Source organism: Staurois parvus, unplaced genomic scaffold (genome assembly GCF_062004578.1).
Source record: "Staurois parvus isolate SC_StPar_1 unplaced genomic scaffold, SC_StPar_1.0 ptg000965l, whole genome shotgun sequence".
NCBI classification, from domain to species: domain Eukaryota; kingdom Metazoa; phylum Chordata; class Amphibia; order Anura; family Ranidae; genus Staurois; species Staurois parvus.
This window is the reverse complement of record NW_028318761.1, coordinates 978637-993794: the sequence shown is the minus strand read 5'-3', so window position 1 is coordinate 993794 and position 15158 is coordinate 978637. Positions and strand designations below refer to the sequence as shown.

The 15158-nt window shown below is 46.8% G+C and overlaps 1 protein-coding gene across 1 annotated transcript in view; it reads left to right on the top strand.

The window, feature by feature from the left end:
* The window catches only part of LOC149441625 (uncharacterized), a 120128-nt gene that overhangs the window by 10968 nt on the left and 94002 nt on the right, over window positions 1–15158 (top strand). The window contains exons 2-3 of the mRNA XM_089657118.1: window positions 2588–2756; window positions 11462–12437. Of these exons, the coding sequence (XP_089513244.1) occupies window positions 2588–2756; window positions 11462–12437 (1145 nt within the window). The remainder of the gene's footprint in view (window positions 1–2587; window positions 2757–11461; window positions 12438–15158) is intronic.

The following is a 15158-nucleotide window of genomic DNA, read 5'->3' as shown; positions in this document are numbered from 1 at the left end:
AGAAGACATTTCCCACACTCAAGGCACTAATACACCTCCAGGGTTGTGTGGGATCCCTGATGTACAGGAAGACAGGACTTCAGTGAGGAACATTTCCATCACTGATGACAAGAAAGTGGTTTCTCGGGGCGTGTCCAAAATGGCGACCGGAGCGGCCACCTAATCCAGAGCTCCGGCGCCCAGGATTGTAATCCGCTGTCATCCGGGCAGCGGGGGCATCGTACGGGGTGCTGGAGGCTGCTGCACAGTCCCCTGCATCTGGAGGAGGGGATCCGGGCTGTATTGCCCATCTCCGTGATCGCGGACATCCACGGCCTAGTGCGGCTGCGGAGCCTTGGCCTCATCTCCGCTGCCATCTGGCAACCGCGGACCCATCCGAGTCACAGGGGGGCTCCCTCACTATCCTCTGCATTTGGGAGAGGGGATCCAGACTGAATTACCCCTCTCCACAACCGTGGAGGTCCGAGGCCTGGTGCGACTGCGGAGCCCCAGCACAGAATCCGCAGCCATCTTGGTGGAGGTGTACCCATCCGGGGCATCGGAGGCAGCTGGACCATTCCCTATATCTGGGGGGGGCGGCGGACCTTATTTCCCTCCTCTGAGGCGGTGGAGGCCTGTGGCCTAGTGTGACCTGCTCCATCCAGCCCTGATCCTGTCCCATCGGGATCGCAGTGAGTACAAGCAGTATAGTGGGGGCGGGTGCTGGTTTTCTGATCCCCCTCCAACGTTTGGTGGTCCGTGGCTCCCACTATCTGGTCCACGTGCTCCTCCCCCTGTGAATGTGACCCCTGCTGGGCCCAAAGGCCTCCTGTGGTGGGAATTGGAGCCAGCTCTTGGATCCTTGGTCTCGTTGGGGGGCCTGTTGCAGCCTATGTCCACTCTGCATTTCTGCGGCTTAACCACTTGCCTACCAGGCACTTATACCCCCTTATTTACCAGGCCAATTTTCAGCTTTCAGCGCTGCCGCACTTTGATTGACAATTGCGCGGTCATGCAACATTGTACCCATATGAAATTTTTATCATTTTTTTCTCACAAATAAAGCTTTCTTTTGGTGGTATTTAATCACCACTGGGTGCTTTACTTTTTGCGCTATAAATTAAAAAAGTGCAAAAAATTTGAAAAAAAAAAAAAAGTTTCTTTGTTTCTATTATAAAATTTTTCAAACAGGTAATTTTTCTCCTTCACTGATGTGCGTTGATGAGGCAGCACTGATGGGCACTGATAGGCGGCACTGATGGGCACTGATAGGCAGCACTAAAGGGCACTGATAGGCAGTACTTATGAGGTGGCACGGATAGGCGGCACTAATATGCAGCACTGATAGGCGGCACTGATAGGTGACACTGATGATGGGTACTGATAGACGGCACTGACTGGCATCACTGCTGGGCACTGACTGGCGGCACTGTCTGGCACAACCGCTGGGCACTGACTGGTGGCACTGACTGGCAGCACTGCTGGGCTGCACTGGTGGGTGGCACTGGTGGGCAGCACTGGTGGGTGGGCACAGGTGAGTGACACTGGTGGGCACAGGTGGGTGGCACTGGTGGGCACAGGTGGGTGGCACTGCTGGGCACAGGTAGGTGGCACTTCTGGGCACAGGTGTGTGACACTGCAGAGTGGCACAGGTGGGTGCACTGCTGGGCACAGGTGGATGCACTGCTGGGCACAGGTGGGTGATCTGCCGGGCACAGGTGGGCGGAGCTAGTGGGCGCACTGCTGGGCACAGGTGGGCGGAACTTGTGGGTGGCACTGCTGGGCACCGATCATCAGGGCACTGATCATCAGTGCCCTGATGATCGGTGCCGATCCTCGCTCTGACAACTGCCGGTTCTCGGCAGTACTTTCCTCACGATCTGACAGCGTGAGGAAAGTGCAGCCGAGAACCGGCACTTGCATTTCCCTGTGATCAGCGTGTCATTGGACACCGCTGATCACGTGGTAAAAGGCCGGTATGATTGGCCTTTTACCACATCTCGTGATCAGCTGTGTCCGTAGGACACAGCGATCACGGAGATCGCCGGGTGCGCGCCCCCTGGGGCGCGCAGGAGAGCGCGTTCTGGGGGGATGTCATATGACGTCCACCCAGAACTGGCCGGCCGCAGTGCAGCCGTCATTCGGCTATCTGCGGTCGGCAACTAGTTAATAATAATTTTTACAATATAACGATCCTGCTGATGTGCCTGACCGCATCCATGTGACTATCATCGTACCTGCTTAGGGCGTTATAGGTCTCCTGGGCCATCTAATTTTCAATTGATCACCCCCAAGGGACTTCCTATATGCCATCCACCAAGAAAAAGAAGGGACAAGCTCAAAAGTCCCTTACGACATACCTACTTAAAACGCATGAGATAAGCAACATGTCTCAAGATAATACAGAACGAGCATCTCCATCCGGTCCCACGCAGAATACCGTAGTTCATACATTAACTCAGGACACTGAATGTGCACAGCAACTTACCAAGGGGGACTTGGAATCTTGCCTGGAAACTATGTACACTAAGCTAGCTGCTAAATTCCAATCAGAACTCCACAAGAGCACGAATGTTCTATCCCAGGAAATAGCGGCATTGGGCTCCAGAACCGACCACTTGGAAACCAAACATGATGAACTCAGCCGGGCTCATGGTGAGCTTTCCAGGGATCACGATCATTTACAGACAGCCTTTGCACAATTGCAGGCACAGGTTGAGGATCTTGATAATCGTAACCGCAGGAATAATTTGCGAGTCAGAGGAGTCCCGGAGTCTGTGAGTGACCTTTCAAAAGCCATGACCAAGCTATACCAATCACTCCTCCCGGACCATGACACCGGGTCCTTTGCTTGTGACCGCATTCACAGAGCCCTGCGCCCAAAGCCTCCTAACGATAAACCACCTCGTGACATTGTCCTTTGTATGAAGGATTTCCTGAGTAAAGAAAACTCAGGGCTGCCCGCAATATCCCAACAATCATTTTTGAAAGCTCCGCTTTGCAAATATTCCCAGATGTCTCTCCGGCTACGTTGGAGAGACGCAGAAAAATGAAGGAAATTACGTCCACCCTTTATTCAGCTCGGATCTGCTATAAATGGGGCTTCCCCTTTTAGTTGATAGTCCCCCACAATGGAAGCACATACACAGCTACCTCTCTCCCTGAGGGCCAGGATATTTTGGCCAAATTGGGCTTGGTTGATCCTCCTTCTCGTCGACGTCCTCCTTCCACTCCTCGGGTATCTCCAATATGGCACACTCCATCTCCAAGAAGAGAACGGAGGAGAGTCAGACAAGAACCAGGATGAACCGTTATTGATGGATTTTGCTCGTTTGTGTCTCATACATCCTTTGGATGTTTTTCTTGGTCACTATTGAGATGTCTCTATATCCTGCATATTATGTTTGCGTTTTTGGTACTTATATCTGGATGTGTAAAGTTTAACTAAGGTCTTCGGACCTATATTACACCGCCCGTATGTTCATGATCTTAAGACTCTTGGACACGTGACCCCACCCTGCCGCTTGGCATGGCCGGAGATGTCACCTCCCGATTGTGGAGTGGCGGCTCTAGTTTCCATGCTTTACAGCGTCAGGGTTTGGGCCTGATTGGCCCTTTGATGTTTGATTTTTCTGTTTTTTCAGGTATGGCAAAAGGCCCACCTGATCCATGTTTTCTAGCTAACCTTTTAATTGTAGAAGTTCTTAAAACCTCACCTCTATTGCTTTCTATCTTTCTTCTTTATAAAGCCTTAGTACATGATAATGGTTTTGTGCTGATTTGTGGATGTCCTGGCGCCCACACCGGGGTCTGGATGTTCCTTAAATTGTCACTACAGATTATTGCTTTGTTGTGGATCTGCTGATTCTAATGTCTAGCCAAATAGTTTTTTAGAGATGTCCTGTCAATATGTACTTTTATGCCGATAGCTATTATTTCCGTGTTGCCATGGTTATTCAATGTATTTCGCATAATGTCCAGGGTTTCAATTCACCAAACAAGCGCAAAACAGCCTTTCTTCAATATAAGCGATTAGGGGCTAAAATTATTTTACTACAGGAGACCCACTTTGCAGCCGCAAAACACCCGACATATTTTCATAAATCCTACAGGCAGGGGTATTATACCTTACATTCCTCTAAAAGCAGAGGTGTAGCCATTTTTGTAGCATAATTCATTCCCTTTTGAGGTTCAACATAAGTACCGTGATCCGGACAGTAGGTTTATCATTCTTAAAGGCATCCTTTCGGGTCGTGAACTTACTATCGCTAATATCTATGCGCCTAATTCGGCACAAGCTTCCTTTTTTCCTCAATTTTTTAGCATTCTTGATAGGTTTTTATCCCCCCATCTATTGGTGGGTGGTGATTTTAACCTGGTAGCAAACTCACTTTTGGACCATAGCTCTCCCTCGCAATCTTCCCAAACTTTCCCAAAATCCCTCACTAAAAAACTGGATGCCCTCCAGTTGGTTGATACCTGGAGGGCACATAATGTGGGAGCCAGGGATTACTCATTTTATTCTCACCCACATGACTCTTATGTCAGATTATATTATATCTACTGTACCCCCATTTTACTATCTAATTCTAGGACAGTTTGTATTCACTTGAGTCCCTGGTCAGATCACAATATAATGGCCTTATCTATCACATTTATAGGATTGGCACCTACCCCCTTCTCTTGGAGACTTAATGACTCTATGCTCACTGATATTAACTCTCGCCAAGAGGTGGTTACATCTATTCTGGAATATTTTCAGTCTAATTCTACTCCTGATATATCTCCAGCCACACTATGGGTAGCCCATAAGGTGGTCCTACGTGGCCGCCTTATCTCCATGGCTTCTTCCAGAAATAGAAAACGATGGCAGCAAATTCTGCAACTTACCCGAGAATTAGAAACACATATTGCTAATCCATCTCTTCTTAATAAACGGTTACTATCTCAAAAGCGTTTAGAATTGAATACTCTGCCTTCTCAAAAGACTGAAAAAGCTCTCCGCTGGTCGAAGGCCTCGTTCTTGCCGCATAGCAACTCCGCATCCATTATGTTTGCAAGGAAATTGAATCACTCTCTGCGCCCCCCACATGTCTATAAGTTACGCACTAACTCGGCGCTATCTCATCTCTACCTCAAGAAGTTTTGGGTGTTTTTGAAAAATGTTATTCTAACCTACTAGCTCCTCCACAGTCGTTTACTAGGTGGTATGATCGATCTTTTATTAGATTATCTGATTTTCAAAGAGGAGGATCTTCTATTACTTTTGATATGCTGCGCGTGTTTTTTGATGTTCCTCTTCGTGAGTACCATCGTTACCGACAGATTAGACATTTGTTTAATTCATATTTTGGCCTTATACCCTCTTCTCCGATTTCATTTTTTGAACGTATCAGCCGTGTCTCTCCTAGGGGAAGGGGTCTTATTTCTGATCTTTATCACCAATCTTTGATCTGTTTTTCTCCTACACCCCCTTTGTATAGACGAAGATGGGAGGAGGATGGTGGTATCACTTTTTCGGATGAGGATTGGGATTCCATGGTGGATAACCTATGTAAGTGTTCTAGATCTCTTTCTGTCTGTGAGACGGCCCTCAAGGTTCTAACCAGATGGTATTATACTCCATCAAGACTACATGTATTGTTCCCTCAGGTGTCCCCTTTATGTTTTGGGGCTGTGGTCTCACAGGTACTTTGGTTCATATATTCTGGGATTGCCCAACCATATCTTTGATTTGGCGTAAGATATCTGAGGTGGCTACCTCACTGTCGGGTATCCCGGTACGATTGTCTATACAGACCTGTCTATTGGGGGCTCATAACCCGGGGGTCTCTGATGCCACTATGAGACTGATACATACTATTTGTATTGCCACTTTATGGGTCATTGCCTTACATTGGAGGTCCAATGCCGTACCCCTGGCCTCTGTTTTACACAGGGTTGATGCTGTGATGCTCATGGAACGTATTCATTATACCTTACTGGATGGGATGCACTTATTTGATATAAAATGAGAATCATGGAGGGATTGTAGACATTTATTGCATGATTAACAGCATTCCAAGTGAAGGTTGACTGGCATATACTGTTGACAGATGTATCATTCAACCTACTTTATTGTCTACATATTTCATGTACTTGCAATCTATTCTTTTCTATTTCTTCTCTTTCTTATGTTAATATACTTTTCTGTATTGTATTTTTCAAAAGTGCCTTGTTTTTGCTGTAAGTATCATTTGAAAATGTACTGTTTTACAGTCTACTTTTGCAAAATAAAACCGTTTGTAAACAACAAAATAAATAAATTTAGGCCAACATATATTTTGCTCCATGTTTTTGGTGAAAAAATCCCAATAAGTGTATATTGATTGCTTTGTGTGATAGTTATAGCGTCTACAAACTATGGGATAGATAATGGAATTTACGCCATTTTTTTGCTATACAGCGCTGCGCTAGTTTAACGGACAATTGTGCGGTCATGCAATATGGTACATAATGAAATTTATGTCCTTTTTTTTTTCACACAAATAGAGCTTTCTTTTGGTGATATTTGATCACCTTTGCGCTTTTTATTTTTGGCTCTATAAACAAAAAAAATTTTGAGAAAAAAATGTTTTTTTGAAAAAAACAATATTTTCTTGTTTCTGTCATAAACAATATCTAAAAAAACTAAAATTGCTTCATAAATTTAGGCCAAAATGTATTCTGCTCCATGTTTTTGGTTAAAAAAAATCCCAATATGCGTATATTGATTGGTTTGTGTGATAGTTATAGCGTCTACAAACTATGGGAGAGATAATGGAATTTACAGCTTTTACTTTCTGACTGCCCATCACATTTCTTGAGGTGCTAAAATACCAGGATAGTACAAACACCCCCAAATGACCCCTTTTCGGAAAGTAGACACCCTAAGATATCTGCTGAGAGGCATATTGAGTCCATGGAAGATTTATTTTATTGCCACAAGTTTCTGGAAAATGACAAAAACATTTTTTACACAAAGTTGTAATTTAAATGATTTATTTCTTGCACAAGCCATGGGTATATGTGGAATTACAGCTCAAAATACATTCTGCTTCTGCCACATATGTGAGACTTTTTGGGAGCCTAGCCACATACAGGAGCCTGAAATCCAATGACCACTTTGAAAGCCTGATCTAATTTTTTCTCACAAGGTTTTGAAATATAAAAAAAGAAAAGAAAAAATATTTTGTTTTTTTCTTAAATTTTCAAAAACTTGAGGCAACAAATGAGATCTACACTACCAGATGCTTCTCGGGGCTGCAGTTCCTCTGAGCTCCACAAGGTGTTGATCTCATTTCTACCCAGTCAGGAAGTCTCTATGGAAGACAGATAGGAAGTGATGTCAGGTACAGACAGGAAGTGATGTCAGGTACAGACAGGAAGTGACCTGGAATAAAGACAAAGTTCCATGTGGCACAAAGAAAAAGAGACATCGGTGGAAGTAGCAGAAGAGCAGGTAATAAGATGTTATTTCCTATTTACACCCAGTAACCCCCCGTCATGTCCATCCTCTTCCTTCATAGTCATGCCCATCCTCTTCCTTCATAGTCACGCCCGTCCTCTTCCTGCATATCACGTCCGTCCTCTTCCTCCATAGTCACGTCCGTCCTCTTCCTCCGTAGTCACGTCCGTCCTCTTCCTCCGTAGTGATGTCCGTCCTCTTCCTCCATAGTCACTGTGATGTCTTTTATGTCCAGCAGATGATGATACACACATATATAGTGTGGGAACCCAGATTAATCCCTTCAGGGGGAGGAGTTGATGATAATATATTTGCTCCCAAAGCTGGCCTACATGGTTCAGTTTTATCGTTCAGCCAGCGGGATGACCATAAAAACTGAAGTGATTCCCCCATCCACACATTGGAGGTGGAGGGGGGAATCCTCCCCGCTGCACTCTTGTATTCTGACAATGGGGGGACTCCTCCGCTCTCAGAATACACGGATCAGCACTGAAGCTATTGGCTGCAGCCGCTGGGGGAGTGGCTTTTATCCGGCAGTGGCCACACATGGATGGAAATGTGAGCGATCCCTGCTGAACCAGCTGAATATCCATGGATCTATGGTCACCTTCAGTGTCTTCCTCCCCTCCCCCTCATCTCCTTCATGATGGAAGTCATGCTGAGATCATCTCCCATTGGCTGAGCAATATTCTCATTTGTCTCTCAGCTCCTTCTTGCTATTCCTCGTCCTGCCTGTTGTTTCCTTGGATTGATTTTCTGTGTAGTGACCCCGGCTTGGTCTCTTGGATGCGCTCGTCTGTTGCTTGCCCTGACCTTTCTCCTGATTCCTGGATCTCCTCCTCATCTCTCCTCCATATCCTCTTACACAGCTTTTCTCCACACCTGCAGTGACCCTGGGGGGAGGAAACTTGGCACCAGCACGCCGCCAAATCCATCCCCACCATTAGGGGCTCTGGAGACAATTGTCTGCTATTTACACTCCGTTCCTCCGCACGTCACCTGATCACATGACAGCTTACTTCCACAGATTCCGGACAGATTTCTGGATGGTAAAGGTCAAAGTTCACTCTTCAGTTTAGGAGAGGTAGGACACACCCAGGAACTAGGATTTGGTTTATACGGGAGCCTCATTATAGAGGACACCTCAAATCTCCCCATCCAAATGTCCCTCCATCCAGAGTCTATATGTCCTATGACATCACACTGACCTCACAGCTCCTCCTCCCAATGTCCCTCCATCCAGAGTCGGAGAATCCTATGACATCACACTGACCTCACAGCTCCTCCTCCCAATGTCCCTCCATCCGGAGTCAGAGAATCCTATGACATCACACTGACCTCACAGCTCCTCCTCCCAATGTCCCTCCATCCAGAGTCAGAGAATCCTATGACATCACACTGACCTCACAGCACCTCCTCCCAATGTCCCTCCATCCAGAGTCAGAGAATCCTATGACATCACACTGACCTCATAGCTCCTCCCCCAATGTCCCTCCATCTGACTTTTCTGATGCTCTTAGGATGTGGGGCCCCTTGGTATCCTCACATGTAAAGTGGGACTGTTGGTCCTGCGTTGTATGTAATGACATCAGAATGCTGCAACAAGCCTATACCCTGCGTAGTGTGGGGGTCCTGTGGGGGGGAATTATACCTCAGCCTGAAGTGGGGCTTTAATAAAATGGAGACCTGAATGGAGAGGTGAGGAGGATTCTGGGAATATCATTTGATTTGACTATTTGTGTTCAGATGTAGAGTTTTCCTCCTGTGAAGTCTGGAGATCATATGACATCACATTGCCTCCACCTCCCTCCCTGATAGAAGAGAGAAAGAAGAAGAAGATTCTAGAAGTCACCAGAGAGATCACTGAGCTGCTGACAGGAGAGGTGAGCGGTGCCGGGAATTCTGGGACATTCTCCAGTAACAGACAAGGGATGTGTCTGGATGGTGACTGTATCATTGTGTGTGTCAGGTTCCTATAAGGTGTCAGGGTGTCACTGTCTATTTCTCCATGGAGGAGTGGGAGTATTTAGAAGGACACAAGGATCTCTACAAGGACGTCATGATGGACAATCAGCCGCCCCTCACATCACCGGGTAAGAGGAGACTTTATTGTAAAGGAGAGAGCAGTATGGAGGATCCACCTAGATCCCCCATCATCTGATAAACACATAGAAACAATGGATTCAGTCAGTGTGTGTGTTTCCTACAGATGGATCCAGTCATGGGAACCCACCAGAGAGATGTCCCCGTCCTCTGTATTCCCGGGATTCCACACAGGAAGGTCACACCATCCCTCACCATCATCAGGTAGATGATGACAATTATTGGTAGTTGTGATTTATACACAGCATGTTTGTTACAATGAATGTTTTATTATATCTTTCAGAGTGGAATCCTCGGGGATGATAATATTGATGTTAAAGAAGAGTATAAAGAGGAGGATGAGGAGTATGGAGTGATGGAGGAGTTTTCAGAAGGACACAAGGAGATGATGGAGCCACCTAATACCAGGAACACACCAGAGAGATGTCCCCGTCCTCTGTATTCCCGGGATTCCACACAGGAAGGTCACACCATCCCTCACCATTACAAGGTTGGTGGGATGGAGAATCTAGAACATGGACTCATTTAGACAATGTGTGGATGTTTTATGTGACCTTACATTTTACAGATGATATTTTCTCTCATTTCCTTGATTTAGAGTGGAGATCCAATCGATATAGAATTTGAGGTGAAAGCAGAAGAAGAAGAGGCGTATGTGAGGGATGATCAGCAGTCTATGGAGGAGGATGGAATAACGGGGACATTTATAGAGGAGGACACTCCTACAGAGATCAGCACAGGTGGGTCATGAACACTAAATCCATTCCTCCACCCATACTGCTCACTGATTGGTCCAGAGTAGGGCGGGGACTGGGTGATATCAGCCTGTAATCCCCTGGTCACTTTCCTGAGCTGTGTTCCCCGTCCTGTATTCCTGGATTTCTCTCGGATAATCTTCCTTCTCTGTGCTGCAGACACAATTTATGTCTCTAGACTGGATTTATGGAGGTTCTGGGGTTCAGCTGGCAGGAAAATGTTCATGTCACCATAAGTGTTACTAGACCTAGGCACCTGGGGTGTGAGTCTTGTATCTTTGTCCACATGCCCGGGTCTTGTAAGATCTCTGACAGATCAATTCTCCCAGGGTTCTTTGCTTTATTTCCTGGCTGTGCCGGGTGGAGGGATATGTCTGTAGTGTCTCAGACCCAAGTCACTGAGTGCAGTCTCAGGAGATGGGAGGCAGCAGTGTGGGATCTCTGCAACTTGTCTCGTGTAGACATTTAATCTTCCACTGATTACTGAATACCAATATTATGAGTCCTGATCCTTATACTATAACATTTATATTGTATATTACATACTGCTGACCCCCACACTATGTACTTCTTGTGTTGGGAAGATGGCGATGAGTGATAGAGGGGGTGGGGACCCTCGTCCTATAATCCCCTCATCACTGTCCCTCCTATAAAAGACAGTTCTGGTTGTTTCCTCACTCTCTGACTAAGGTCCATGAATAAAGAAATGACCTGGTAGGAGATCAGAGGAGCCATTTCCTAGTTCCCTTGAGGGTGGAATTGTAAGCTCCTCAGAGACCAAGCTGCCTGATGTGGGCGGAGTCCTGATTTGGGGGAACCAATCAGCTCCTGTCTAGTAATCCTCTTTGTCTTTGTATTTTAGTCCATGGCCGGGAGATGAGGAAAACTTCCGAGGATTGTCTCACTTTGTCTCCAGACTGGAAAGTAGAAGATGAGGACATCACACAGTATAGTCCAGGAGAAAACCCGGCTCCCTCCAATGTCCATCCGGCACCACCCAGTGTAGATGGACCATCGGATTCCTCGTATCCTGAGGAACCTCAGACTGTGCGGGACCGGGCCGGCCTTCCAACAGGGAAGAGCTTCTCCTGCACTGAGTGCGAGAAGGGTTTCCATTATAAATCCCATCTAAATATTCATAAAAGATCTCACACGGGGGAAAAACCATATTCTTGTCCTGAGTGCGGGAAATGTTTTTCACATAAGGGCAATCTTAACACATCAGCGATCTCACACAGGGGAGAAGCCATATTCCTGTCCTGAGTGTGGGAAATGTTTTTCACATAAGTCACATCTTGACACACATTACAGATCTCACACGGGAGAGAAGTTGTATTCCTGTCCTGAGTGCGGGAAATGTTTTTCACATAAGCGCAACCTTGACACACATCAGAGATCTCACACCGGGAATAAGCCATATTCCTGCCCTGAGTGCAGGAGATGTTTTTCACAGAAGTCCAGTCTTTACAAACATCAGAGATCTCACACGGGGGAGAAGCCGTATTCCTGTCCTGAGTGTGGGAAATGTTTTCCACATATTTCCGGCCTTTACAGACATCAAAGAATTCACACAGGGGAGAAGCCACATTCCTGTCCTGAGTGTGGGAAACGTTTCTCAGACAAGTCCCATCTTTACACACACCAGAGATCTCACACAGGAGAAAAGCCATATTCCTGTCCAGAGTGTGGGAAATGTTTCTCAGACATGTCCTATCTTTACACACATCAGAGATCTCACACCGGGGAGAAGCCATATTCCTGTCCTGAGTGCGGGAGATGTTTTTCACAGACGTCCAGTCTTTACAAACATCAGAGATCTCACACAGGGGAGAAGCCATATTCTTGTCCTGAGTGTGGGAAACGTTTTGCACAGAAGTCCCATCTTTACACACATCAGAGTTTGCACACAGGGGAGAAGCCGTATTCCTGTCCTGAGTGTGGGAAATGTTTTTCATTGAAGTTCAGTCTTTCCAGGCATCAGAAATCTCACATGGGGGAGAAGCCATATTCCTGTCCTGAGTGCGGGAAATTTTTTGCACAAAAAACAGATCTTGTCAAACATGAAAGGTCTCACACAGGCGAGAAGCCGTATTCCTGTCCTGAGTGTGGGAAATGTTTTTCAGAGACGTCCAGTCTTTACACACATCAGAGGTCTCACACAGGGGAGAAGCCGTATTCCTGTCCTGAGTGTGGGAAATGTTTTTCAGTTAAGTCCCATCTTTATAAACATCAGAGATCTCACACGGGGAAGAAGCCGTATTCCTGTCCTGAGTGTGGGAAATGTTTTTTAGACAAGTCCAATCTTAACAAGCATCAGAGATCTCACACGGGGGAGAAGCCGTATTCCTGTCCTGAGTGCGGGAAATGTTTTTCAGACAAGTCCAATCTTTCCACACATCAGAGATCCCACATGGGGGAGAAGCTGTATTCCTGTCATGAGTGCGGGAAATGTTTTTCACAGAAGTCCCATCTTTCCACACATCAGAGATCTCACACGGGAGAAACCATATTTTTGTCTTCAGTGCGGGAAATGTTTTTCACAGACATCCCATCTTTATAAACATCAGAGATCTCACATGGGGGAGAAGCCACTTTCCTGTCCTGAGTGAGGGAAATGTTCCTCACTGAAGTCCTGTCTTCCTGTACATCAGGGGTCCCACACAACCCTGGAGGTATATTAGTGCCTTGAGTGTGGGAAATGTCTTCTAGATGAATGTTGCTGGACATCCCAGCTCTCATGTGGGGAAGAAGCACACCCTGATATACACCTCAGATATACTCCATGGCTGATCTTCATCATGGAAGAAACAGTTCATAAGGAGATCAGAGGTCCCCAAAGACATGGATGAAGTGTGGGACCGTGTCGGCCATTGATGGCAGGAGAAGAATAAAAATGGAGTCCTGCCCTGTGATTCAGGCATCACCAGCAAGGCTCCCACTTTCCATTCATTACACATCTGCATCAGAGGCTGGTCATCAGCTCTGAGGAAAGGGATTCATCCCCGAAACGCGTCAGCCATTTGACCGCACTGACAGTGAGGACACCTTACCTGCCGTTGTGGCCATCAATGCTTTTTAGATTCATGCTTCGTCTGGAAGTGTTTTTATTTTGTAGTCCTTACAATAAACCTTGGATAATGCGCTAGGTGTTGCGCCTCCTGTTTTCTCTTTATCCTGCCCTGTGATTGGCTGAGTACATTTGTGGTGGGAGATTTCACAAACACTTGGAGGTCTATTATTGATACTTTGTGGACAAATGTTCCAAGCACTCATTAGGCTCACAGTTGGAGGTGAGGACAATACTTGCATGGTGGGGGATCACTGAAGAGGTGGGTGGTAATAAAATGTCCCAATTCTAGAAGAGTGACTGATGGTGTACACATGGAAGCAATGGAATTGTGTGTATACCGGGAATGAAGGAGTGATTGGTGAATGCACATATTGGGACTTTCCCGTGTCTTTCTCCATACATGTTTCTTCTTGTATGTTTCCCATGATACAAATGTCTGTGTATATGATCGGCACATGATGGTCTGTCTATGACAAACGTTTCATTGATCTGATCATTTCCATGGTGATTGTGGACACATTGTGATTGGTTGATGGGGGATGGAAAGCACAGAGAGCAGGAAGTAGAGCACCAACCTTTCTCCCTTTCTCTATTCCTAGTTCAGATTTGTAGCAGAAATCCCCAACATGTAGCAATACACGGGCAATTGATATCAGACAATGAGGCAGAGGAAGGCCAATCATGAAGCTGGGGGTGGTGCAGCATAGACTGGAACAGGGTCCTCCAGGAGTGCAGCTCACACTGCGGGCAGAACTCCTCCTACTGGGACATTCAGGCTTCACACAGCTACAGCTGCACTCCCGGGACTGCCACGCCTGGACTGTATATGGGGCGGGTGTGGAGGGATGAGGAGCAGGGATTGGCTAATGGAAAGTGGGAGCATCTCTGAGTTACCGATGGATATTCAGTATATGGAGATCAAGGAGAGTTCATCTTCTGCCGGCTATAGATGGGGCCCTTCAACAGTTGGAGTATAGGGGATGATAATGACTGGGTCAAATCTGCAGAGAAGATGGAGTAATGGGATCTCCTTGGATGAAGTGGGGTAGAGGTGTCTGCTAGCAGTGTCCACGTGTGAGAAGTAGAGCGGAAGTGGGGGAGGGTAGAGGTGTCTGCTAGTGGTGTCCACATGTGAGAAGTAGAGGGAAAGTGGGGGAGGGTAAAGGTGTCTGCTAGCAGTGTCCACAAGTGAGAAGTAGAGGGGAAGTGGGGGAGGGTAAAGGTGTCTGCTAGCGGTGTCCACGTGTGAGAAGTAGAGCGGAAGTGGGGGAGGGTAAAGGTGTCTCTAGCAGTGTCCACGTGTGAGAAGTAGAGGGGAAGTGGGGGAGGGTAGAGGTGTCTGCTAGTAGTGTCCACGTGTGAGAAGTAGAGCGGAAGTGGGGGAGTGTAGAGGTGTCTGCTAGCGGTGTCCACGTGTGAGAAGTAGAGCAGAAGTGGGGGAGGGTAAAGGTGTCTCTAGTAGTGTCCACGTGTGAGAAGTAGAGCAGAAGTGGGGGAGGGTAAAGGTGTCTGCTAGCGGTGTCCACGTGTGAGAAGTAGATGGGAAGTGGGGGAGGGTAAAGGTGTCTGCTAGCGGTGTCCACGTGTGAGAAGTAGAGGGGAAGTGGGGGAGGGTAAAGGTGTCTGCTAGTAGTGTCTATGTGTGAGAAGTAGAGCAGAAGTGGGGGAGGGTAAAGGTGTCTCTAGTAGTGTCCATGTGTGAGAAGTAGAGCAGAAGTTTGGGAGGGTAAAGGTGTCTGCTAGCTGCTAGCGGTGTCCACGTGTG